Source organism: Brachyistius frenatus, unplaced genomic scaffold (genome assembly GCF_029030835.1).
Source record: "Brachyistius frenatus isolate BFR_SWC_R1_liver_20210118 unplaced genomic scaffold, ASM2903083v1 Contig_39, whole genome shotgun sequence".
NCBI classification, from domain to species: domain Eukaryota; kingdom Metazoa; phylum Chordata; class Actinopteri; family Embiotocidae; genus Brachyistius; species Brachyistius frenatus.
Window position 1 is genome coordinate 407,501 of NW_027210638.1, and position 27,346 is coordinate 434,846.

A 27,346-nucleotide genomic window follows, 5' to 3' on the forward strand; every position below is an offset into this window, starting at 1 on the left:
TTCCTTGCTTTTGTGTCTTGTGTATTTTCATCCTTTGTTTATTATTTCTCTCACTTGTTCTGCTTTCTTCTAACTCGTTCTTTTTCCAGTTTTCTCTATTCTGGTCTAGTTTTCGCCAGTGTTCCTCCTCGCCAACCCAAAATGAGCAGTCAAGTTTAGAAACGGTTAGATGAGCACAGTCGTCTTTTTTCATAGGAAGAGGAAACATGATATAATGATAACTTTGTCTGCATTTTATCAGCTTGAGTACAAAAAGACAACATAAATGGCACGTATGCATTTGGATGTTATGCAGGGGTTAAATGTGTCTCAGTCTACTTATAAAACTTCATCAGAGCCTGCATATGTCTGTTAATGAGCCGTCTAATGAAAACATTATCATTTCCCTTCCTCAGATTAACATTTAAAAAAAAAAAATTTGAGAAAAGAAAAAAGGAGGATATAAAAAAAGAGAAAAAGGCACAAAGAAAAGATAGAAACACTTTGTTAATCAAAAAAAGTCTATACATGTTGTTAATTTTACCTTGCAACGAAACCCATTTAACTTATGACACATTGTTGAGGTTCCAAACACCATTGTACTATAGGTGCTGCAGTATTTTTGTGTGTTAACTTGTGTAGTGATGATGAGGACACAATGAAGCTTTGTTTAACTTTTAAGTGTCTCCTATAGTGCTGACCACCACATGGGTACTTGTTAGCTAATGGACATCGAGGAGGGCGGCCTGAATTTGTGTCTTTGTGTGTGTAACTGTTGCTTTGTGGGTGCAAAGGGTCGGGGCTCAAGAGATGACATAACTGCATAAGAGGATGGTCCTTTTTCAGCGGGATTCTTTTGACACTCCCTCTGTGTTCTGTGTTCTGTGTGTGTGTGTGTGTGTGTGTGTGTGTGTGTGTGTGTGTGTGTGTGTGTGTGTGTGTGTGTGTGTGTGTGGGTGGGGGGGGGGTCAGGGGTGAGCTGTAAACCCCGTGGGGTCATACAGCTACTTGAATGAGGTGACTGGTGCGGTTAAAGGTATTTTACTGCCTGCTGCTAAAGAGGTGGACATCCTGACACGCCTTGTAGGTCTCTAACACACCCAGGTCACACAGAGTATTTAGAGCGTCTCTCTGCTGTCATCTGCGAGACTGACACATGGCTGCATGATTTGTGCTTTTGATGACACCTCAGCGCTTGTCGCATACCATTATTTCATTCTGTGCTGATATGTGTGTGGCCAGACTGCACGGCGCACATTTATCAGAACGTCATCATGTAGTGTCTGAGGTTGGGTGGTCCATAGATTTATTTTCAATACGTGGATTTTACACATGTTCCATTAGTGGCATTGATTTGCTGACTAATGGCATAAGCTGCTCTGCCCACTTTAACTGTCCAATGTTATGACTATCACGCATCCCCTCCCTGCATTGAACTCGCTCCTCTGTCTTTTGCAGTGAGGACAGTTTTTGTCAACAATGGCCAACAGTAGGATGAGGCAGATGTAAATGGACCAGCCCTACTCATTACTGCGCACAAAGAACTACGGGCCCTTTTGAACAAAGCTCTGCTCCGTTCACTCTCTGCTGTTACTGCGAAATGCTGCTCGGTTTTAATGTCCATGAAATAAAGCACACTCATCCTCTCTCTTCACATAATGGGATGGTATGGCCCTGTTGTTCTTTCTTAATGGCGGTTTAATTGGAGGGTGACAGTAGTAAGAAGGCTAATGCAGCGTTGCTCTGCAAATAGTTTGCCGTCTCTGTTTACTGAGCTGACTGTGCAGGTTTACATCACTTAAACTAAAATGTCTTTTGCCAGAAATGGAAAGTAGATAAGGGCCTTTAGTTAAGTTACATTTTAAGGTACTTTTCTTATGTACTTCCATTTTAGGCTGCTACATATTTCAGTCATAAGTCATTTACTTAACAACTGTTGTAACCATCATAAATTAAGCTGCAGTGTTTTACAACTACAATATACTAACAGAATCAAAATGTCAAATTCCTGAGTGACCACTTGGACCTTTACTCATAATGGACTATGTACAAGTTCTGCTCAGCAACTTAAAACAAGATTTGTATAATTGCTTTCTGTAGCTGATGCAAGTAAATCTGTGTGTTTGAGGGAACAATAATCTCAGGCTGTCCAGAAAATGGTTAATCTTCTCCTTTCCTGAACTTCTTTTCCAGTGCTGTGAAACAAATCCAAAGATTTAGTTTGAGAGAAGCGCAAAACGAGAAGAAGTAGGCAAAATGAGGAAACGAGTGATTGAAAGAGTGAGTGGACCAGCAGTCCTAATCATAATCCATCCACCATCCCCCCACCCTTGTTTTTCCCCCCAATTTGACTCACTGTTTTGCGTCATGATTTTTCTCTGTGCCCAGCCCAACCCGGAATGTTAATCAGCAGAAAGCTGCTTTAGATTTACAAGGGGGAATTTGGATCCAGTTCTTTGAAACATCAGACTCCTAAGTCCTTCTATCAAGACTGCTGGTTGGACTGTGAGAACTGTGCTGCAACGGAAAGAGTTTATATCTGAACAGAGAAGTTGGGAGAAGGATTTGGTGCTGCGAGTTCATCTCCTCGAGCTTTTCAAAGTGAAATACCTGCGACTGATTGTGCACGTCACTCTAGTGGGAAAGGCACAGCATGATGTCACTAAGATGGTGGATTCACAAACATGTCAAATTCACTGAATGAAATTCTGCACACTCTACTAGTGAATTGGTGTTACCAGCTCCAAACCCTCACAGTTCTTCATGTATGGTTTCAGACATACTCAGAAAAAGTCAGAAATGTTTTAAAGTATCTGGCTCACTTAAAAAAAGTGAAACTAAATTTGTCTCTCTTGAACCTGGCTGCTGAGCGCTGTGATTTACCTTTATTATTGTATGTGTGTTCCTGAGAACTGAGTCGGTCTAGAGTTCAGGGTCAGACCTTCGCTCAATGAGCATGTTGTCTGCCGTCCAAACTGACTGGCTCTCTGTTCTCGCTGTCGAGTTCCAGCAGAGAGAGAATGAGCCGATCACACAGACAGAAAGGGACCAATTAGTGCAAACACGCGCATACACACTCTGTACTTCTTTACCCAGCCTGCTGCCCTTAGTGTTGTTTTGCCGAGAGCTGAATAGAGGGTGGCTTGTTCTTCAGAGGGAGGTTAACTGGTTCTGTTTAAAATGAGCAAATAAAACAGCCAAGCTCTTGATCTGGTCCGTAATGTCCACTCTTTTATCGCACTGAGCTAATGAAGTTGTTGACCTTTTTAAAGTGACAGTTATGAGAATTGTTCTCTAAACTAAAGCACAGGCGCAGTTATGTTGCTGGTATCATATCCTGCTCACCTAACTTTTTCCAGTTTTTTATTTTTTTTATTTCACAAGCGTATCACCTCCTCAACATGTCTGTGATGGTGACATCATCTCAAAAGTACAGTAAAAGTGGGTTTGATTATGAGAGGGTGGATTTGAGGTTAGATGTGTGTGTGTGTGTGTGTAAAAACCGTCATCCTGTGTCATTAGAGAAACAAAACCCACCCCCCTATATGGTATAGTGTATTTCCAGCCCCAGTACTGTACCAGTGAAATATCGTAAAACTGGTCATCCAGCTATATTGTCCCTTTGCTGCACACAATGTGAAGTGGCGTCACATATGGAAACAGGGATTGTTCAGTGAGACTAGATAGCCACAGGCACCACAGTCAGCCTGGAATGCAAAATATACAACATGATTAGAGAGAGACAGAAGGGGAGTAAAGGAGGGGAGAGGATAAGGGGAGAACGCTGAAATCATGTTTAGGATTAGGGTTAGTTGTGTTGAGCTTATGGTGATATTTTTCAAGACTGTGGGAAACCGAAGCCAGCCCTCCCAAATCCTACCACTCCTTGTGCGTGTGTGTGTGTGTGTGTGTGTGTGTGTGTGTGTGTGTGTGTGTGTGTGTGTGTGTGTGTGTGTGTGTGTGTGTGTGTGTGTGTGTGTGTGTGTGTGTGTGTGTGTGTGTGTGTTAGGGGGTGGTGGTAGGTATGTTATTGCAGACCACATTTACAGCTCAATAGTCATAGTGGAACCACTTAATGTCTCCTGTGTGCACGAGTTTGAGCACCTCAAGTTTGTTCAAGACCATTTTACATGACACTTTTTTTTTTCTTTTTCTTTTTTTGATCCAGCTTGTTGGATTTTCCACATGAACAGGAAATAGCTGGTAGCTCATGGTTGTTGCAACAGACCTATATTTCTTAAGTTTTGCATCGTAAGTGTTATAAAAACTTCCGTTCTAGACTTACTGAGCACAGGCTGCACTCTCCTTTTAAAATTCAGCACGCCCCATGTGGAGACTCACATCTCATCTTTGTGGATTTGCACACTGGGGACTTTGAGCCGACTTCTAACAGTGGAACGATGCGGAAAAAATTTTACTTTCAGCCCAACGGCAGAAAATTAATTTTACTGTTTTACATTTAACATTCTTTTCAATGTTAAAATCTTAGTTTTATTTCCTAGAAGGCATCAGTACAAGCCCAATATCCAATACCATAAAGCAGCAGCAGAGTGACAACAGTAGGCAGATTATAGGCACATGAAATCCTTTTTTTACTCTCCATGAGAGACCCTCACATTCACCAAATATAGAAAATTTCTCCTCTTTACATCAGCTGTAGTGATGAATGCAGTGTGTGGGTGTTCTCACTCAGTGTCTTCGGGAAGCCCACTTTTACACAGCTGATAAGGTTACTTCCTCTTTAAGTCCCAGCTGAGCGCCCCTTCTGACCCGTGACCCCTTGTAGCCAGGGGTCACCGGAGGTGTCCGGGCACGTTGACCAGACCCCACTTCACTTGTCTATCACGGCCTGTGATTTATCAGGCTCTGACAGGTGTGTCTGTGTGTGTGTGTGTGTGTGTGTGTGTGTGTGTGTGTGTGTGTGTGTGTGTGTGTGTGTGTGTGTGTGTGTGTGTGTGTGTGTGTGTGTGTGTGTGTGTGTGTGTGTGTGAGGCATCTGTAATGTTTGAAGTGTTTTCAAATCTGAGATATCACGATTTGAACATAAATATTCCAGTGAATGGTCACTTCATTCAAAACGGAGATTTGAAGTGTAAGCAGCTTCGGCTTATGAATGCTTCTCTGTCTACCCCCAACTGCACCTACTGTAGGTAGTTTGTATTTTGAAAGACACACTTGTATGCTAACTTGATGAAATGAATGAGTACTTTTTACTCCCGATACTCATACACCACTTTTAAGTTTTTAAATGCCCCTCTGTCCAACTAAACTTCTGTTTAGATAAGGATCGTAAGGAGGGTTCGCCAGAGCAAGCAAACACACGGATATTTTTAACCACGTGCGCTGAAACCCTGCAGTTAGTGTAGCTGGACAAAGCTAATCCTTCTGCTTTTACAGAGACATATACATAATAATTTTTGTTCGTCAATTTTACAGTTAGCCTCCTACAAATGATGCTAAAAGACCTGTGTGTGGCACCCAATCTCTAAAAACAGTGAGAAGAATGTGTGTGGGTGAAGTTGGATGTGTGAAAAAAACAAAAAAAACAGGTGTTTTAGAGCCTTTACGTGTAGAAAACAAGCAATCAGGCCTGTGAGTGAAAGATCCCATCTGGCATATGGATTCCACTGAAGTGATTGTAGTACGAGAGTGTGTGTGTGTGTGTCTTTTGTTGTGAGAAAGACACACTCATTGAAAGACAGGAGATCAGGAGATGGTGGGAGCGATACACACCCAATGACAGCCCTGTCAAACACTGTACAATTGTATGACTGCTCACTCTCCAGCCTCCACAAAGGGGACAAGCTCATAGCCTCCTGGAGCCGAATCAGGGCTTCTTTTGGGGCCAGAGGAAGTGGCTTTGAAGCCCCCTTCTCTGACCCTCTGATCCGCCCACCCTGTAATGAATGAAGAGGCTGTTAAAGGAGGAAAGGCAGGTGTTCACTTCTCCGTGTCTGTGAACACACACTCTGGAGTTTTCTATCTGAGAGCATGCAGCAAGAGAAAAGCTGACGACGCCGCCCTGTCTGTCACACACTCTTTCCACAGTAGACAAAACAAATTAACACACACACACACACACACACACACACACACACACACACACACACACACACACACACACACACACACACACACACACACACACACACACACACACACACACACACACACACACACACACACACACACACACACCAATTATGGCCCTAGAATGTATTTTGGCTGGTGGGAACAGAAATCAAACTTGAAACTGTAAAAGAATGTGGCAACACACAAAGACATTTTCAAGGTCTGTCACTGAAAAATCTGTTTACACATTTTAAATTGTTTTCGAAGAGATTCTTGTATTACAAAATCACAAAAGTGTTCTTACCCTTTTAAGTATGACAGCTATTTTCTCCTGATAAGGAACACAAAAGTTACTAAAGTGACCTTTGAGTGTACATTTATTTGAGGAAAATAAGCAGTGGAATATAATTCATGAAATGCTCTACAGTATAGTGAACAATGTGTTCTGAACAAATTACAAATTGCCACAGTCTGATAATTTATTGAAGGTAAAACCACAAATATCTTGAGATATGACAAGCAGTAATGTCCTCCAAAGTCTAGATATTTAACCCAAAACTGCTGCTAAGCATGTCTGCTAAAAACACAAACTTGGAATAAGCAGTATAAATTGTGACATTGGAAGATAACGTGAAATATCACAAGAGCCACAAAGAGTGAGAGTCAATGCATGTGGGAGGAGGCAGGGACTTCCCTCAGTTAAAGTTTGGGGTTTTGTTCTGGCAGGTCACAGTTCAAAGTTGTGATTTCCTGACAATAGATTGAAATTTGAACATTGCAGTTTGGTTTAACAGCATTATTATTAATACAATATGACTCATGACAATACTTAATTGAGAGTGACAGCCGGCCTGGGCTACGTTCAAAACCTTTCAGCATAACAAAAAAGTAGTTGTTGGATTTTTCTGACCTTCTTTCGACAGTATGTCAAACATCATTGTGAGTGATGGTTTGGCTGGGCGAGGAGGAGCTGCAATGGTTTTAAAAGATAGTTTGGATGGGCTGGGAACCGACACGGGCTCTGTGGTAAGTTTCAGCTGTGATTTGTAGCTGAGATTCCCACATGACATTTGCAGGGTCAGCCTCAGAAATGGAACGTAATGGCCACAAAAGAATGAATCCCTTGTGTCACTTGTCTTCCCCTGCCTCACTCTCTTCACAGTGTCAGATATTCCTGTGTTCCCTCCTCAGTTCCTCCTCAGCTGTATCCCTTTTTCTGCATGACTCATTTGTCTTCCAATAAAGCTGTACAACCCTCAGTCCCTCTCCTCCTCTCAGCTTCTACCCTCATCCCTTCCTCTTCGTCTTATCCTCTCCCAGTGCCAGCGAAAAATGATGCATGTAGTGCTGAAGCTGCTGGTGCTCATGATATTAGCGGTGGTGGGGACAGGCTCTGGTTAGTTTGCGGACCTACATCAGGTCCAAATGACGCAGGCTGGGGTTCAGCGGTGAGGCAAGCCACGGGGTGGGACTGTGGGAAACACTGAGTGGTTTGTGAATATTTGCCACAACTTTGCAAGAATATGGCAGAATCAATTGAAAATACATTAACATTTGCAAAGATTCTGCTTCCTTTCTGTTTTAGGTTAAATATAGGATAAAGATTACTCTGACAAAGTAACAGGAAAGTTCAGGACACTGAAAAGCCTTGCCTGATTGGCATTTTTGGCTATTTTAAAGAAGCAGAAAAGTGATGGTTTTGGTGAGCTGGAAGTTTACCTGCTGTTTAGTTTTCTCCAAAAATAGTTCTTAGCTGACTTGTTTTATTATAAGAAGCAAAAGAGGAAAGTTGTGCTTAAACAGCTGAACTGTTTCACCGGTGCGTTGCATTATATTCTTAGGTTTCTATTTTGAACTGTTTAATATATTTTATGCATCTTGGAAGAGTTGAAGAACCATCAATGTGACTTTCTTGGTGAATCACACAACAGGAAGTCAGAATAATTATGTTAATTTGCACACCACTGCCGCCTTGCCATCACCACCGTCTTGCAAACACCTCATTTCTCCCCACAGCCTCACCCACAGTAATGAGACAGAATCTCTCAAAATGGCACCTATACCTCAGGAGGCCGGAGTCTTACTGCCATGAGATGGAATCAAGCTGCTTCTGCATGGGCTCCTCACCGTACATGCCACATACAGTAACACCCACAACTCTGTCATGGAGGCCACTTTAGTTGCGGTGGCTATAAAGCATGGTGGTGTATACACACAGGCAGTTCAGGAGAGTATACAAAGCAAGAGAAACTTAACAGCATGATGTGAGAGGTCTGTCAAATGTGCAGCCTTCATAACGTTCCTCTGTTTTTCTGGTAAAAGATAGCCTGAGGCCCTTAGGGAGTAATGTTGGAAAAAGAGATTCACATAATGTCTTGACAAACTGTTGGAGCTCCAGATGCCTCACCCCCGTTTGCGTGTACTCAGTGTCATGTTAGAGTGATTAACACTCTGCAAAGGCAAAACCGTCACTTTACTTACCGAAATACCTGAGGTGACACATCAAAGAAGTGCAAACATGCTTTATATGCGCAGATGCAAGTTGTATGTTGGCACTTGTGTGAATGAACAGGGGATGTGTCGGTGCTTGTGTACAGTTTGTTTGTGTGCAGTAGCACTCTGCTGGAGGCAGCCGTTTCCATTGTGTTGGAACGGGGAGTCAGCACATATTATACAAGTCAGATGGTGCAGAGAAAGTACGAGAGAGAGAGAGAGAGAGAGAGAGAGAGAGAGAGAGAGAGAGAGAGAGAGAGAGAGAGAGAGAGAGAGAGAGAGAGAGAGAGAGAGAGAGAGAGTCACACTCTTTGTATGAGACTACATGCCCTTTGGCAGCCCGACTCTGCTGGAGTGAACACTCTTTAATTCTATCAATATGGTTTTCATTTACGAAGCAGAGCATCAAACTGAAATGACTTTTCTGTCCCTGCTCAACTTTGTTTTTAGGAAGTCAACATATCGTGTGGCCTGTACTCCAACTCTCTTTGTCTTATAGTATTTTAAGTTCAGCCTGTCATAAAGACTTTATGTTTACTTCCAGCACACGTCATTAAATCGAATAGATTACCTTCCCTTTTTGGTGAAGTGCTATGTGTGCTCGTGTCCATACATAGTTGATCCCAAGTAGCAAGTTAGGTTAGCATTCAGTGCATGACAAAAAAAAAAAGCGTGATTGTGGAGCAGCGTCATCTTTTAATTACAGCCCTTATTCTGGGTCATAAATCACACAGTATTAAGTGAACAAATCCTGCTAACGTGTACAGAAAGATGTTATGCTGCCATACTTGCTGCAACACAAACTGTTCACAACAACATATTGTGAAACCAGCCCAAAAAAAAAAAAATTCAGTAAGGCACCTTATTTAATATCCACTGCTTGTTTGCTAACAATGGTGATATCTTAACAGCTGCTACAAACAGCCTTTCATAAGCTGTGCCTCCACCCGGAGGCTCTAACTCTAACTTTGCTTGTGGGAAACTTTTGTCAATCTCAACTGTCACTTATGCTGATCTCTTGTGTATATTTGCAGAAAGTGACAAGACCCGAAATATAAACCGTTTTTTTTATAGACTAATACCATGCGAGTCTGCAGACTAAAATTTAAAGGCATGTCTATTCTTATTTCAAACACAGGTAAGTCATTTACACACGAAAGGTGCAATATGTGACAATTAACTCCTGTCTTGAAATACTACTTTTTACGTTAAGAGGCGATAGTGATTCACGGTAGAGTCCTGTTCATTTTAGTTAAATGTTTGAACTTAATTCAAATTATTACATATTGCACCTTATCTCAGCATTCAGTTAGAGCATAAAACAAAATATAAACAAAAAAATGAAGGTATAGAAACAATTTAATACAAGAATAAAAATCAGAAACCGAATTTGCAGGCAACTCTGCATTTCTTAAAAATATTTATTTGTTGCCTAGTGGTTTTCAAATATTCTGCCCTTTGCCCTCTTGATTCTATCAAGCAGTCAGCTGTAAGTACCATCACAAGTCTAGTTGGCATGGTGAACTGAAAGGAAGAGACTTCAGAGAAAGATGATAGGATTTTTTTTTTGTTAAGCATGTGTCAACAGTGTTTCCTTTCAACATCCCCCTATGATTCCAATGAAAGCACAGCACTTGCCGGAAGCACATGGGAATGTCATTTTAGGGATGGTAGCCCATCTTTTCCCTTTTGGGAGAGCAGAAGGAGTTTGAGATGATGCAGCTTTTTTCCTGAGGCTTTGTAAATAAATCACAAACTTGCACTAATCATCTTTCCTCTTTCCATTTCTCTTCTCTATCCTCAGCCATCTCCCACACATTTCCTCTGGCTTGGCAGAATTCTCACTTCTGATTCTGAAGCCAAAATAAAGGTTAACCATTGGGCAACTAACCGTGCTCCCCCAGATCCCTTAGATGCACAGTCGCTAACAGCACAGCAACCAACACATTTGTCCAGGCAAAACTAATGAAGGTCTTAGCTAACAGCCTGCAGACAGATTCTGAAAAGCAGAAAACAGGCCTCTGTGTTCTCACCATCCCTTGTCACTACTTTTATCCATTTTAACAACAGTAATAGCAGTGAAAGGATGCGATGGCATCTTCAGGTTATGTAAGAACGATGTTATCTCCTCGCCTGCAATTAGTCTGACAGCCGGCTGTCATGAAGAATAAAAGGGGCAAACCTTGTGTTTAACTGTGAAATATCATAATGTGTCTGGTATCTGATTTCATGACTGAAAGAGAGGGATGCTCTTTTGACAGAGTGTGTATTTTGAATGGGTGTCAGCTTGATTTTTATGTAAAAACTGTGTTTTTTCACGTCAGAGGTCTCCAGAGGATCCATTCAGAGGAAATACCACACTAGTCCTAGACTGACCCTAGTTACACCAGTAGCTATGAAAGTAGATCTAGTACACTGTAATTTGCACCATATTCAGATTCATACCATGAATACCTTGAAATCTTATTGTTTTTGTGTATTGGGCTTTTGGGGGTCATAGACCCCTTCAGCACCAGTTGATGATATCCTAAATAGGATTCTTGTAACAAACCTTCATCTTACTGATGTATAACTACTTACCTCACCACTGTTATTGCACTTGTTTTTTTCTGACTTGTGTGTAGCAAGTGTAGATATGTGTTGTATATAATGTCTAACACTGAAAACTGAATTCTAAACTTGATCTTTGTCTTAATATTTTTGTCCGAGAGGCCTCTGCCTGCATCTGATGCAGTGTGTGCTTGCTTTGTTTGTATTAGCCTGATGTCACTGTGCTTTGTTTATTTTTGTGAATGTGTTAAAAGCATGGCTCACGTTCCCTCGTGTGTTTACTTGCCCTCAGCGGTGTGGATTACGTGTTACCAGGATTACAAATTCACTAAGTAAATACCACCACTAATTGTTTTGGGACTTCTGAGGGGCAGTGTGGCTGCACGTTTGCAGAATGTATAGACTTTTGTTCACATGGCTCAAAAATGTGTTGTATTTATATAAAATATCTCACTTTTTTTGTTTGCGTGTCCGTAGGTGTTTTGTCCCTCCCGGCCCATTTCAGTCCCTACACAGAGAACCAGCAGACGTCCGTGGACAGCAGGGAGGACGCTTATGCCCAGCTGGAGCTGCGGACACTGGAACAGTCCCTGCTGGCTACCTGTGTGGGAAGCATCTCTGAACTTAGTGAGTACACATATATCAGAATAGTGTGTGTGGTCCTGGTTTCTGTTCGCATATTTTTTTTATTTTTTTTTAATTTAAAAAAAAAAACACGTTTTAATTGTTTGAATTCTTCTGAGCTCTTTTCACAATCACAAAGGATTAACAGTAAAGCTATGAAGCAGTCTTGCTATTACAGACATTTCCACATTCCCAGAGATAATAAACACGTTGTCATAGTTTTCAAATGCTTAGCCATACTCCATCGTCCTTGACCATAAACACTTGTCTCACCTTTTCTCTTGAAGACAGAAAACCTCTCCTTGTAGAGAAAAAAAAAACATCAGTTCAGACAGACAAGTGGCAATCGGAGATACAAGATAATTACTTCTTCAAGTCTCATCTTGTGCCTTATTGTGCAAGTCATCTGACACGCAGTCTTCTAAAAATAAGCAAGTGAATAGTTTATCTACACATGGAGCTCTGGAGAGTAAAGTGATAATGCCTCTGATTGTATAATGGCTGTGCTTTGTTTTGCAAAGCAGTGCACATCATTTTTCACAGCCAAGTTATTCGACAGGGGAAAAGACTCAGACTGCCTCAGACTTTATTCTGTTTGCTGTCAGTCGGAATGGAGTTGTCGCTCCTCAGCCTTCGGATGTTTTTCTTTGGTTTGTTCTGGTCACAGAAGGTGTGAAGCTACTGGGAACCTACATTAGAGTTTGAATGATTAGACTGATTTATTAAAATATTGCCAATTTTAGATATTCATGGAGGTTGGTAAACACAGAGGCTTGCAGAGACAAATAGCCAAACTGTACCCCACTGCACATGGTTTATTTAAACAGGAGTTGCCAGAGATGAAGAGCAGGAATCTGGTATAAAGACGGGAATAGAGGGAGATTGAGGGATGGAGTTGCAAAAGGTGGGGGATTAAGTTTAAGGAGGCAGCAGGAAATGATGGAGAGGTAGAGTAGTTAAGAGTGAGGTTGTTAGGGCAGAGAGAGGGGAGGAGAGGTGGAGATTTGTGTTGGTCAGAGCAAGGATATGTTTCCTACTCCAAATGAGCTAACACTCTGCCATTTGTTCCTCCAGCACAAGGCCACGTTCATACACAGCCGCCGTTAGTGAGGCATTAAGAAAGTACATGCACACACTCAAACAAAGTCACACTCTTGCTCTCACTTTTCACTCAGTGGCCTCTTTGTGCCACATCTCTCCGGCGGGGCGAAGCTGGGCTGTTCTGGGCTGTTCTGGGCGGGGCTGGCAACTCGGCTCATTCACGCCTACAAACACACACACAGGCATGTGTCCACTGATTCGCATCACACACAACAAAAACACAGTGGGTTTGGCACTCTGATCAGAGCCCGGGAGACCAGGCAGACACAGGAGCATCTTTGTGGAGCCGCTCAGTCCTGCTGGATCAATCGACTGGACTTGGCCAGACACACAAACACACAGCATACATAAACATGATGGATAGTGGATGGTAGGATACTGGACATTTCCATTAAATGGTAGGAAATATGGTGTAACTGGCTCTGAGTGTGTCTTCATTTGAACATTTTACTTTTAGCTGGGAAACTTTGAATATTTAACCATTAAGTTAAGGGAGGGAAATATTAATGAGCAGGACTGTAATAAGATGAAATAACATGACCTTTATACTAAAGCCTGTGAGGCCAGTTGACAATGAGTGGCATAACAAAATCCTGATATAGAGCTGTTTTTAATGGACTGAGAGCAGTGTAGTCACCATCTTCTAATTATCTTTTTCTTAAAACATTTCTTATTATTATCTTATTATTTTGAATTTAGAGGCACATTTTGTCAATTTTTTTTAATGCAGTCAAATCACAGTTTATTGAATTCCCAGCTTCCACAGAGGCTCCACTATAATCTGTAATCTAAGAATGAAGTACTTCATATTCCGCTGACCTCTGGAGTTTAGTTTAGCTTCGGGCCACAATATAGGCTCGAAAGCCAGAGAGGCTCTCCATCTTGGCCAATAATTCCTAGGAGACCTCCTGGAGGGGCCGCTGGTGGTGGTTAACACAAAGGAGGCCCTTCAGATTCAAGTGGGGTCTGTTTTGGGAGGGCTATCCCAATCCAACCCCCCTTGGAGCACCCCAAACCCACTTAATGTTGACATGCACATACACACTCAACACTGCTGAACTCTACAGCCTTGGCCACGGTGCAGCGTCCTGCTCACAGTAATCTGGTTCGAAATTAACCCAGAGTTAATTATGCTAAATGAGCGTTACACAATCTCAAGTCCAGCCTGGCCTCCTTCGTTCACGCTGCCTCTCCCCACCCCTCCTCTACTTCCCTGCAATGACTGATAGTCTCTCCGCTCTGCTTCTGCTCTGACACTTGTGGTCACTCACATGGATCTACACAATTTACTTATTGCAGCCTTACACCTTGTTTTTCTCTGCTCTGTGTGTCTGTTTATGTTAATCAAGTTTCGCATATCATACTCTGCATGCATTCATGTTAATGAGCCTTCATTCAATTAGATGTAGTTGTCCCTGATATGCTGCATAGAAACAGTTTTTCACACGTCATAGGCGACTCACATTTCTGCACGTGTTTTCTTAACGCTGCTTCTTATCATGCGACTGAGTCCCTCCTTTCCAGGCAAAGTGCAGTGATTGAATTGTGCTAGGACATAAACAGTTGAACACTTCATTAAAGCCTGTGATCAACTGTCTTGTTAGCCCATTAACTCCTTCAGTGATTAAAGATGAATGGGTATTTAGACTTGCCGTCTGGTTTTGCTTACTGATAATGACACTGCTAATGGCAAATACCACTAGAGACATGGAGGGAGAGTAATGAGTAAAGGACAGACGGTAACTGGTTGAGGAAAAAGGGAAATTCGGTTTGACTGGAAGCCCACAGGGTTTTGTCCTGAACAGAGAACTCCAATTGTAGTTTTTCAATGTGTCACTTGACATTTGTTGAGGGCACTCGCACTACTCCAGTGTTTTTGTTTTGTTTTAGCTTTGATACTGCATACAGGATGGAGAAAGCTTCATGTTTATATCAGAACAAATAATTACTCAACCATCTGAGTCTGATCTTTCCCACATTTCTTCTTTTCCAGGTGACTTAGTGTCCCGTGCAATGCACCACATGCAGCGCTTGAGCTCAGTGCGCCCGGGGCAGAGCCCCGCCCGCCACGCCCGTCCCCAGCAGCCTGTGTCCTGGTCGCCTGACGCCCTCCACACCCTTTACTACTTCCTGCGTTGCCCCCAAATGGAGTCCATGGAGAATCCCAACTTAGATCCCCCACGCATGGCACTGAGCAAAGAGAGGTGGGAATCATGCATGAGTGGACACAGACTTTTTAGATGTTTTCTATAAGTGTACAGCAGGCAGTGAAATAACAGATCTAATCTTAGACAGAGACTTTTTTTCCATTTTGGTTTTGGACCCACCCAACAGAAAATTAGTTTTGTAGTATTCCTGCTTCTCCTTTTGTACATTTTAAACTCTGTTTTGTCTTCCTGATTGCATCTGAGAAAGGATTATATGCGAGTCATGAGGTTGATAGAAATGTGATTAATGTCAGAGCTCGAGCCATCCAGCTTCAAAAATTAACAAATATTCTCCAAATGAAGTGAACATCTCTTTTTCAGACCACCTTTCTTTCTCATCCATTCTAATCCCACCGTCCTCCAGTCAGTCAAGTGTTCATTTTCTGTAGGGAAATCACAAGTAAGCAAAAGCTCCCACGTGTTAATGTTAGTCTGATAGAAGGGTGAACGACACCTTTAGGGTATAAATTAGGCTGAAGACCAGTGCTTTAAGAGATTTTAAGAGGCGCGAATGGTCTGTAATTCTGTTAGGGTCTCTTCAAATCTTCCTTAAATGGCCTTTTTGGAGCAATTATGGTAATTATTGTGTCCTGAGACAAGTAGTTGAAAATATTTGCAAAGACTGGCTGCAACACAGCACATCACATTCACATTTTATTCTAATGTTTTGGCTTTATCTGCAATACCTGATAATTGGACCACATTTCTTGGCTGATCCTCAGCTTTAAATTGTCCTCGTGAAATTATGTTTCATTGCGACTGGTTTCCACAGAAAGCAGGGAGTAACATTTGAACTGAGTCATCTCTCTTTTCTTACAAAATTGAGTGATAAAACTTGTTAAAACGTTGCGTTGCTTAACAGATGTCCTCACAGGAATTTAAAATACAGTAATGGTGATATTCAGCAGTTACGATAATTGTGAGAGATTATGTGCCTTCAGATGAGGTAAGATTATTACTAACAGTCGTGTGTCTGTGTGAGGAAAGTACTTGCAACCTGCCCACATGTCTTTGGGGCTTTGGAAAAACATGCAGATGTGTGTGCGCATGTCCCTGAGTAGCTATATGTTAAAAAAAAAAATGCTTTTATATGGGTAAAGGTTAAATGTATTTTAAACTGATGTATAGGGGCTTGTCTAAAGGTAGCACTCAAGCATATAAATGGGATGCAGCTCCCAATCAAGTGTGTGTGTTCAGTTTGCTGTGGTAAGTCAGTTAATGTTGCCTGATTTTTCTCCTCAATTAATGTTTAAACCTGTTGCTGTTAGTTTATGAGGAGGGCGTGAAAGCTGAGATGATCATGAGATAAGCCAAATCTTCATGTTCTCTTACGTGTCTGCGTCTCTGTGTGTCCAGACACAAAGCCAGCTGGCTCCTATACGTTGAATGATTGAATGATGAGCAGACCCAGTGAGAGTGAGCGAAGGTGGGCTCCTCATTAACATCAATGAGAACAGAACAGCAAATATACATCCCTCCTTTTTACTGATCCTGGCTGCTTCTCAAGTCCTCAGATGTTTATAGTGTTTGATTTATACCTGCCTGGTTTATGTGTGCAGGATGAAACAGTTGTTCTCTTTGTAGACATCTGCTGGTCATTGTTTTGCCTTTCTGTATGTTTATATCCCTCGGTGCTTCCCTGTGTGACTATCTCTGACGGTTGCCATCCACGGCAGGCTCAGGTGGTTGGATGGAGCGGTGCAAACCTGGTAGTGATTACAATGTGAGCGCCTGGTAATGATACAGACCTCTCTCCTTCAGTGGGCCTCTCTGGCTCACCCTCTATTGAAAGCTTTATAAAATCTTTGGTGGAAACCCAAAACCACCAAATCTGTGTGGGCCACATCATCAAACATTTTTAGGGAGCCTGCTGAGAACCTCATTGCAGAATCGTAGAGACTGCGAGAGACGCCCTTTTTTGTTATGATCCTTTAAAGCTGGGGCTTAGCTGTGAGTGATGATCTTGTATTGTAGTATTAGACAGTATAAGGTTTGAGAGGGCAGATACAAGTGATTGTTCATTTACTTTTTGTTTTGTTTTTGCATTCACACTCCACCGTTTGAGACAGTGCAGACAAAAACTTGTCTTAGTGCTGAAAGTAATTTAATAGTCATTTTAATGTTAAAATCACAAAAAAACAAGCAATTTCAAACACTCCTCTATACAGACCTCCTCTTACTAAATTCTCTGCTTTCTTCAGAGGATGGAGGGGAGCACTAATGGATAGATGTGTTACTGATAAGAAGTAGCCGACGGAGCTCACTTCTAACCACAGATACATCCGATATGCTTGCATCTCCCCACATGGAGACTTTACGAGTGTAATCTGACTCTCGATCAGTGGTTAACTTTCCAAACCTTGATGGGGTCTGTTTCTTACTATGTGAACTCAAGCTGACTGGCTTCAGGTTATAGGGCATACAGGACATATGGGGCCATTGTAGCATGTGTGCATTTAGCCTCCCAGAGAGAAAAGGTTTTGCTTTTCATGTTGGGCAGGTTAAAGTTCAAACCCACCTGACCAGCGTTTGAGCTGATTGTCATTGTATGACCTGCCAGGTGGTGGTAAGCAAGGCGCCATGAATCAAAGCTAACATTTATATATGTGTGTGTGTGTGTGTGTGTGTGTGTGTGGTGGGGAGGGGGAGAGGGGGGACATGTGTGGGAAAGTTAGTGTATGTGCGTCTCCATCCCGCTGTTCTCAGTATGTAGCCTTAGCATGTCAGGTCAGTAGGCTAGCTCGAAGCGCTATCTAGTTTCACTGTTAACAGGCATTGTGGCTTTGATGTTGCACTGACTCTTGGATTAAGCTGAAGTTTGTGTTTCAGGCTAAGGGGCACAAACTCAGACACAGGGGTCACAAGGGAGGAATTGTGGGACAGCACGGGTGATGGGCGCAGACACGCTACATCTGTCTGCAGGTCTGGGCAACTGGTGTGCACACAGACATTCACAGACATTAGCTCAGCTCATCTGAGATGTTTGCACATTTTTGCTTAAAACCTTTCACTCACACACACCCCACAAACACGAAAGGCCAATTGGCTTGAAAATACGCTATATCAGACCCTAAAATAAAAGCGCCGACATTGTCATCGTGCTATGTTTTTCAAGATTTGTACTAAATAAATTAAACGCAGGCTGATTGACGAGAGGAAGGGCCGGGCGCATTTCTTTGACGGATCAATGAGAGCTAAGTGCTACAAGCTTGACACGGTTCATTGGAGTTGGTTTAGTTCTGGATTAGTGCCGGTGCCGTGTGTATGGCTGGAAGCGAGCATGTAAGTGAAGTGGCGGGGGGGGGGTGTTTGCCTTGTGGCATTCAGGAAGACAAAGACATGTGCACAGATGTACACATGAAGGAATAGAAGCACACACACGCACACAATCCAATTTGTGTCAAGTGGTGGCCATTAAGAGAAGAATAAACATTTGATTCCCAAGCCCATTGCACGTCCTCTCCTCAGGAACATGGCTTTCTTATCACTCTACACCCGCAGCAACCATCCACAGACTGCCACCCTACCCCCCAGCTTCATCTCGACATACCCCACTGGCCTCTCAGCCGTTTCCCAAACACTTAAACCTTCATTATATGCACCTATTAGCCACTCCTAATCCCCCGCCCCGCCCCCAGCTCATCAGCCCCTCATCTGCTTGTTAACGCCTGGGTGGCAGCAGGACCCCTCCTCCTGACTGATTGCCAACTGATAAAGCACTAAAATAACATCTGACAGAATAGCTAAAATCCCCAAAAAGACTTGAAAAACTTTACATAGGAGTGTCTGTCGGTACCTAACATGTTAAGCCCTCGGATATATCAACTAAAAAGGTATTAAAGGCACAATGTTAGTAATTAAATCCAAATAAGGTTTTAACCATCATCATATCTGCTTTACTAACCACAGTTGGAGTAAAAAAAAAATTAGATTTTTTTTTAATTTTTTTTTTTATACTGTCAAATTGTAAAAAGTAGCTACGTTTCAATCATGTAACATGTTAAATTCACATCTATGTATTAAAAAGTCTGACATTCTCTTTCTTAAACCTTCAAATAGAATGGAGAAGAGACACTTTACAATATACATTATTAATAAAGCACTGATAAATGAAAGAGAGTGCTGTTGCACAGAAGGAGATCTTCTATAGGAAACCTCAGGTAGTTGCTTAAAATAAACAGTGAGCAGAATAAATTGCACTGCAGGGACCTAAGTGCTCATTAACAGTAACTACAATCCCACACTACTGCGCTATTTGCCTGTATTGCTGCCCGTGCTATTGCTCCCATCTGTATTCATGGAGCAGAACAAAGGTAAAAAAAAACACTGATAATGACATCATAGCGGGAGAAATACTAATAATTGTGATAACACAGAGGCTGTGTTCAAACAATCATTAACACACTCTGACTGAGGCTTCATAGGATCAAAAGCAAAGGACAATAACGTTCAGGGTAATGTGTCATTGTTCCCTGGCACATTCAATGTGAGAGAAAAGCACAGACGAGAAGAGGATAACCGGCTAGACGTGCTGTTGCAGATATCCATATCACCAGTAAAAGGATGTAAAAGAATGGTTGAGATGAGGACAATGAATAAAGAAAGAGAGCAATCAAATAATCCACATGACTTTCAGACAGCCACATTCACAAATACCACAGCGGGACTGAGTGTGCTGCTCTCTTTGATTCCACCACCAATGTTTACTCCAACTGTTTCTTCAGGATAAATGACATTTTATCTTGCTCATTGAGGCTCAGGTCAATTATTTCTATTTTTATCCTTTTTATCACTTTTTTTTAGCTTCATTTGATTCTCTCTTTTTTAGTTTTGTTAGGATCTTAGAACTCATCAATAACAATGCCAGGGTGCTGCTGCACCTTTGTTCAGCCCCCCTACAGACTGTAGTTTATTTTGCTGCTGCTGCTGTAAAAATATTCTGATCATTCAGAAGTTGTTGCAGTATTTTATCAAATCATAGTGGAACTGAAGTCTCATATCTCACCACATGTAAGGAAAGCTGATGTTTAACTTGGCGCATAAACATAGATTAGTCAAACATGTATACATCTGTTATTCGAGTGTTTGTGCTTGATGACATGAAACGAGATTGACAGCTGTATCTGTAAAAGCAGGTGAGTATGTGTGATTAGTAGAGATGACGTGCACTATACACATACATGTATGTGTGTGTGTGTGTGTGTGTGTGTGTGAGTGAAGGTGTCTCACACTGGGAAAGAGTAAGGGGAAGTACCATACACAAAATAAGTCATCTGGCTGTAGACAGTTAATGAGTTTCCTCTCAACATGACTGAATCATGAGTGTTAAAGAAGAACTAGGATTACAGTGTCTTTTCCAGAGTCTGATAGTTTATTGGTTTAATGTGAATTCATTGGTTTGCAAAATAGCCTTCTGTATACATATCGTTGGAAACAAAATATGGGTCACCTATTTTATTGTTACATGTTTACAGTATTAATGATAATTGTGCCAAGAATAAAAACAGAAGTTTTACAATTTATCTTTTTTTTTTTTTTTCTTTAAAGGCCATTTCTGTTGCTGCCACCTCTGATGGAGTGGATGCGAGTGGCCATCGTTCACGCAGAGCATCGCAAGAGTCTATTGGTGGATAGTGATGACGTCAGACAGACCGCCCGGCTTCTCCTTTCGGGATTGGACTGTGAGCCGAGACAGCTGAAGTAAATGAGAAACACACAAATACACTTTATACTGAAATCCAAACCTCACTAGTGACTTCAGATACTAACTAATGCTATTTTTTATTTTTATTTTTTTAAACTCACCACTGCAATTCAGCTATGTGGTCTTATGAGGTCATTCTAATTGTCGAGGTGGTGTCCCACCTTGTTGGCCCCACCAACAGTTGTCTTGTATCTCTATGCTGTCCTTTTCTCTCTCTGCTCTCCTCTCACCCCAACCGGTGGAGGCAGATGGCCGCCCACCTCTGAGTCTGGTTCTGTCAGAGGTTTCTTCCTGTTAAGAGGGAGTTTTTCCTTCCCTCTGTTGGAGGTTTTTCTCCCTTAAAGAGGAGTTTTTCCCTCCTTATGTGGGAATTGTTGAATTGTTGGGTTTCTCTGTATAATGTTGTAAAGTTCTGCTGTAAGGACTTTTAATGTGTTAAGTGCCATGAAATAACCTGTGTTGTGATTTGGCGCTATATAAATAACATTGAATTGAATTGAATTAATTACATGACGAGAAACAAAGCTTAATTGCTGAAACTGTGTTGTGCTTCCAGGTGTGTGTTTCCTTTGACCTCTGCACTATAGCGTTGTAATTTGATTGGTTCTCACTAATAAATAATTGCAAACTGTGTATAGCAGTTTAATGACTGCAAAGTGGCTTATTAACCTCTGCATGAAGAGTACAATTACTTCGAAAGAAAACCACCATATGCAAATGTGCAGTGTGCACAAGCCACAAGGTAGTTAAATTAAGCATCTCACAACGTGTCTTTAACTGACTGAGCAGCAGCCAGAGGGCTCTCACAATGTAACTGGTTATTTATTCTCGCTCTCTCTCGCGCTCTCCTTCAGGCCCGAGTGTTGCTTTAGCTCCTTCAAGCGTCTGGACTCCAGAGCAGCCACAGATAAGTTCCACCTTGACTTGGGCTTTCGGATGCTCAACTGTGGTCGCACAGATCTCATTGGCCAAGCCATCGATCTGCTGGGGTCAGACGGGGTCAACAGCATGGACGACCAGGTACTGAACATACACAGATGCACCCGTGTCATTCATGTTGTGAGGACATAAATCTAGGTTTAAGCTATGGTATGTTTAAAAGTTAGATTTGGGTAGTGGATAAGCTTAAACGTAGTACAAGTCAATTTATGCAACCATGACGGCATGTGTTATACTTTTGTATTTGTTTTTCCTCTTTCTTACATCCATTTCATTCCTACCTCGCTTATTCAGGGTATGACCCCGCTGATGTATGCCTGCGCAGCTGGAGATGAGGCCCTCGTCCAGATGTTGATCGATGCTGGGGCCAACCTTGACGTGGCGGTAAATATGCTTCAGTAGTTCCAACAGATTTATGGACAGATTTATCTTAATGTTGCTCATTATGGGATGCTATGCTTCTACATCTGTCTTCAGGAATTGTGCTATTTTTAAAACATCTGAATTCACAGAAGCCGAAACTAACGTTTTCTTTGTGTTTGCTTGAGCGTGTGATCTTTGTGTAGAATGCTGATCAGTCATGTCTTGGCAGGTTCCACCGTGCTCCCCAAAGCACCCCTCTGTCCATCCCGATAGTCGACACTGGGCTGCCCTCACGTTTGCGGTGTTGCATGGACACATCTCTGTGGTACAGGTTGGTAAATAGACACACACACATGCAGTAGAAAACAGAATTGGCTGGTGAATGAACTCTCAATTTGACATGACTGCGTAGCTCTGCACTTTTTCCACAAGGAAAACACCCTTCTGTATATGCAACTTGCTCTACATAGTCCGGAGCCAATACTTTCAAAAGTAGATTGACAAATGTGAGGTCAGAGCTCAAGCTATAAAGGAGTTACAAGATGTCAAGCATTGCTTAATACAACAGATGTGATGTGCCTCCGCAGCTTCTGTTGGATGCGGGGGCCAATGTGGAGGGGGCCGCAGTCCGAAATGGACAGGAGAGTACAGCCGACACCCCGCTGCAGCTGGCCTCGGCAGCAGGTGGGCAAAAACACGTGCACACACAAACTACAGCACAAGGCGCAGCTGATGTTAGCGTTTTGTCCGACTTACATTGGGTCCGTGTTCTGATCTGATTTACGGTTGCTAAACTACCGCTCTCTACGAAATTATAGAGGCAGAAAGTCTGTAGGAGGGCTCGGCAAAGGGAAAGATGAATGAATGAGAGTCGCTGTAGTAGCTTTCTGCGCAACGACTAATAATAACTCATTCATTTGTAACTAATAGAGTAGTGTGCTTCTCTTCCTGAAGACCACCGGTATTGAGTTATGAATCGGCAGAAAGAAGGAGAAAATGGGAGAGTGAATGAAGGTGCAGTGGCAGCAGCGAAGTGCAGCCTGTGGTTGTTTGGAAGCCTCTGGGCCGCATTCCTCTGCGGGATCATCTGAAAGCCACACATAGCTCTCGTACAAGAGACGCATGCTGGCCATAGCAGCAGTGACAGTGTGTAAATAGTTCCTAATATGAATGTGTTGCTTGTTTAGGAATGGAAAATAAAGTATGATAAAGCTTCATTGATCCCTGCAGTAAAATAAAATTGTGCAGCAATAAATACAACAACTAGAGAATAAGTACTCTAATGAATAATAAATTAATTAGTTAAAAAAAGTTATCAAAAAAACAAAACATCAAAAGAACAAATTAAATGTTGACACTTTTTTGTTGTGATGAATAATCTTACATTTTTAATGTGAACTGTACAAATGAGATAAAAACCCAACGAGGATGGACTGTCAGCAACTGCAGTCATGAATACAGTGAAAATATTATGGTTGATATTAGTTAAACATCCTATTTTAATCTGTTGAGGAACTGGTTCTGTTTATAATCAACTGTTTATGTGCTTCCCAGGCAACTATGAGATGGTGAGTTTGCTCCTGGCTCGAGGTGCCGATCCCTTATCAAAGACCCATGATGGAAATGCCCTTACGTCATCCCTCTATGAAGACATGAACTGCTTCAGTCACGCTGCTGCACATGGACACCGGTATGTGGCCTGAAAAGCTCTGAACACATGTTGACAGCTGATGCTGGAGAGCAAACTACAAAGCTTTTACTGGAGAAAATAACACATAAATAACACAACCATGTGTTCAGCCCTGTTTTAGTTTACATTTGAGCTTTGAGGAGAGAATGATTGCTTCTATTGTGTGATGAAATGGAAACGTATCCGAGTATGAAAAGCGAGTTCGGGGTCTGGTTTTATTCAGAGTCAATCGGTTTCTGAACATCAACTGCTTGTGTAAACTCCTCCACCTGTTCACCGTGTGTATGCGTGAACACAATATAGACTCAACACTTCACATTCCAAAGTGAGGTTGATGGATTACGTAATCAGAGAGGAGGCTACAGGGTCACAGAAAGGTGTTGCCTTTTGGGCATTTATTAATGATTCTGTTCTTTCTTACTTTCTTTCCTTGTTTCCTTCCTTGTACGCCCCCTCTTCTTCCTCCCATTTATCTTGTCAGGAACGTGCTGAGAAAGCTACTGACTCAGCCACAGCAAATCAAGGAGGATGTCCTGTCTCTGGAGGAGATCTTAGCTGAGGGGGTGGAAGATGAGGTGGCCGGGATCTGCCCTTTCCTCCCTCTCTCCCCCCTGCCGACCCCTTCCAACGGCCCCGTGGCCCTGCCAGAGGCGGGCATACCGAGGCTGTGCAAGGCCAGGATGAAGGCTCTGCAAGAAGCCAGCTACTACAGCGCTGAGCATGGCTACCTGGACGTCACCATGGAGCTACGTGCTATGGGTACCTATCAGATGGCAAGAGGAGGGTGTGCTTACGTTTCCGATTATTAGAACACCAAATAACAAATCCTTTCTCTCTAACCAGGTGTACCGTGGAAACTACATGTGTGGCTGGAGTCTCTTCGTTGTGCCCAGCAGCAGTCCAGAGCGGGAGTCACCCTCTCCCTCCTCAGAGAGTTCACCACAATCCGAGAAGAGGACTACTGTGAGGAACTGGTCACCATCGGCCTGCCCCTGATGTTCAATATCCTGCGTACCTCCAAGGTAACATCAAACACAAATCATGGTGTCATGTTTGCCTGTCTTCCTCTTTCAGTAAGAAATTAGTTGATCAGTGATATCATGCTCCTCCCCCCTTCTTCTGTCACTTTCCTCCAGAATGATGCCATTATACAGCAGTTGGCAGCTATTTTTAGTCACTGTTTTGGCCCAGCGCCTCTTCCAGCTGTCCCTGAGATGAAGGCAACCCTTTCAGCACAGTTGGGTAAGGAATTCTTAAGTGCTTATGAATACATGTACCTCAGTGTTCCAAGTAGACAACTATAATAGTCATACATTTATTGGCTAATTAGCTAAATAAGGATTCTTTTTTTTTTTTTTTTTTTTTTTGGTAATGAATCATTTGGTGTCATAATTTCCTAAACCCAAGGTGATGTCATCAAATTGACTATTTTGTTTGACCAATTTTCCAAATACATGTATACTGTTATGTACTATACTGTCACATAAGACAAGTGCAATCTCACCAGCACTTGGAATACAGTGATCAATTTGCCTAAAAAAAAAAGTGTAATCGGTTATCAAAACTTTTCCTGATAACATTTTTTGTGGTGAACTAATCAGAACGCTTTTCTACAGACCCACACTTTCTGAACAACAAGGAGATGTCAGATGTGACATTTGTGGTGGAGGGGAAACCATTCTACGGACACAGAGTTCTTCTGATCACCGCGTCTGACAGGTGAGCGCAGACAGGTTCACATTAGTCTACCTGAAGACCTGGAAAAAAAATTGAATCAATTTAAAGGGCTCTACCTTACAAAAACCCCAAGCACAACGCAAGTGTCTGTTAGTTTCAGATGAACAGCTCCTGTCCAGCACCCACGTTGTTTACTTTCACCCGCATGTGTGCCGATGGGCGTGTTGGTCCTAATATGAGGCGTGGTCAGCTGCATTGTTGGTGCTATCATGAAGCAGCAGAAACCTGATCTTAACTGGCACATTATTAAGATAGTAATATGTGCCTACGTAGGCAGTTTCACAGTGTAGAAACTCTGCTTGTGCAGCAGCTTACAAACCTGCAAAAGATTTAAACATAACAACATTACAATGTGAAAGATGATTATTTTGGACATCAATCTGCGCACAAGCAAATCTGTTTCCTCTGCAGACAAGCGTTCTTTCCTACTACATGGCTAATGCAACATTTCATGGCAATTCACAAAGGTGCAAGTCTACCTGACCTTTAGAGGGAAATGGAAGAGCAAACTCTACTACACTTATGATAAAGTGCAACCTCTTGAACGTCATACGCCTTCTAATGCTCTCAGATTATCTTCAGTTAAACTAGCAAAATTAAATTTGGACATGCCCTGAATGCACTTGCACCGTACGCTTTCGACCATGCGCATGAATCATTAAAATGTTCCTTTGTCTTCAGATTCAAGTCTCTGTTGGCCTCCTCTGCACCAGATGGAAGCTCCAACAAGAAGATTGAGATCAGTGAAGTCAAGTATAACATTTTTCAGGTAACATATACAGGATATTCCCTTTTAGATATATTGCATATGACAGAACACACACATTTTTTCGATCAGCTGAACTGTACTGACTTGTTCCTAAATGAGTCCTTTGACCTCTGCAGATGATGATGTCATACTTGTACTGTGGAGGAACAGAGTCACTGAAAACTAATGTAATGGACTTGTTGGAGGTGAGAATTGCTTATTTTATCATTTTTATCTTCCAGTATTGTACTTTTCACAGTGAGACCAGTAGGGTTCCAAATTAAAACCCTAAGTTACTGTGCTATGTACCTAATTTTAATGAGGTTTAAAGGAACATTTAACTTAAATTAACAATAATTACACAGTTTTTGAACAAGTTCACAGTTCTATGATTTTGGAACTGAAAACAAAGGTAACCATAAAATGCCAGTTACAGGAGTCTAGTAAATAAAACTAAACATGGCTTCTACGCACATGATATTGTATGCCAGTATTTCTCCAGCATTAACATCTGCCTGCTTTCTCCTGCAGCTATTATCAGCTGCTAGTCTCTTCCAGCTGGGGGCGCTACAAAGACACTGTGAACTCATCTGCTCTCAGCACATCAACTTGGATAATGCAGTCAGCATCTACAAGATAGCCAAGGTAACACAAACTGAGAAGCCTGGATCATATTTTTGAATTGTGAGCACTATGCAAATTCTCTTAAGTATACGTCAGAGGTGTGTTCTGTGTGCCTCAGTAATTAAGGTAACTCGCAGGAGATTCTAGACACTTCACATGTTATTTTTTGCTAAAACACATCCTTTCTTTTAACAGGCGCACAGTTCGGTGGAGCTCGGCTCGTTCTGTGAAGGTTTCTTCTTGCAGCAGATGCCTGCACTGCTGGAAAGAGAGGGCTTCAAGAGCCTGCTGCTGGGACCCCCCGGGGTCCGACAAGGGAATAACCCTGCTTCTACGCTGGCTCACAGCCGGAGTGACTCACCTCTGGAGGAGCTGGAGGCCACCCTGGCTCAACGACTACGCTCTCTCTACGTCACTTCCCGGGTTTGAAGACGACATGGCAGAAGCTGCAGAGAGAAGACAGAAATAAATGGAAGAATGTGGAAGTTGGAGCAGAAGATCCAGTTTATTACTGA

At 42.2% G+C, this 27,346-nt stretch overlaps 1 protein-coding gene across 1 annotated transcript in view; it reads left to right on the forward strand.

Moving 5' to 3' along the window:
• The window catches only part of abtb2b (ankyrin repeat and BTB (POZ) domain containing 2b), a 43,776-nt gene extending 16,516 nt beyond the window's left edge, over positions 1-27,260 (forward strand). The window contains exons 2-17 of the mRNA XM_069701858.1: positions 11,572-11,721; positions 14,813-15,023; positions 20,574-20,726; positions 21,585-21,750; positions 21,964-22,053; positions 22,262-22,363; positions 22,620-22,716; positions 23,587-23,722; positions 24,204-24,481; positions 24,566-24,744; positions 24,859-24,964; positions 25,339-25,441; positions 26,141-26,228; positions 26,345-26,413; positions 26,739-26,852; positions 27,027-27,260. Of these exons, the coding sequence (XP_069557959.1) occupies positions 11,572-11,721; positions 14,813-15,023; positions 20,574-20,726; positions 21,585-21,750; positions 21,964-22,053; positions 22,262-22,363; positions 22,620-22,716; positions 23,587-23,722; positions 24,204-24,481; positions 24,566-24,744; positions 24,859-24,964; positions 25,339-25,441; positions 26,141-26,228; positions 26,345-26,413; positions 26,739-26,852; positions 27,027-27,260 (2,276 nt within the window). The remainder of the gene's footprint in view (positions 1-11,571; positions 11,722-14,812; positions 15,024-20,573; positions 20,727-21,584; positions 21,751-21,963; positions 22,054-22,261; positions 22,364-22,619; positions 22,717-23,586; positions 23,723-24,203; positions 24,482-24,565; positions 24,745-24,858; positions 24,965-25,338; positions 25,442-26,140; positions 26,229-26,344; positions 26,414-26,738; positions 26,853-27,026) is intronic.
• The last annotated feature ends 86 nt before the right edge of the window (positions 27,261-27,346 follow it).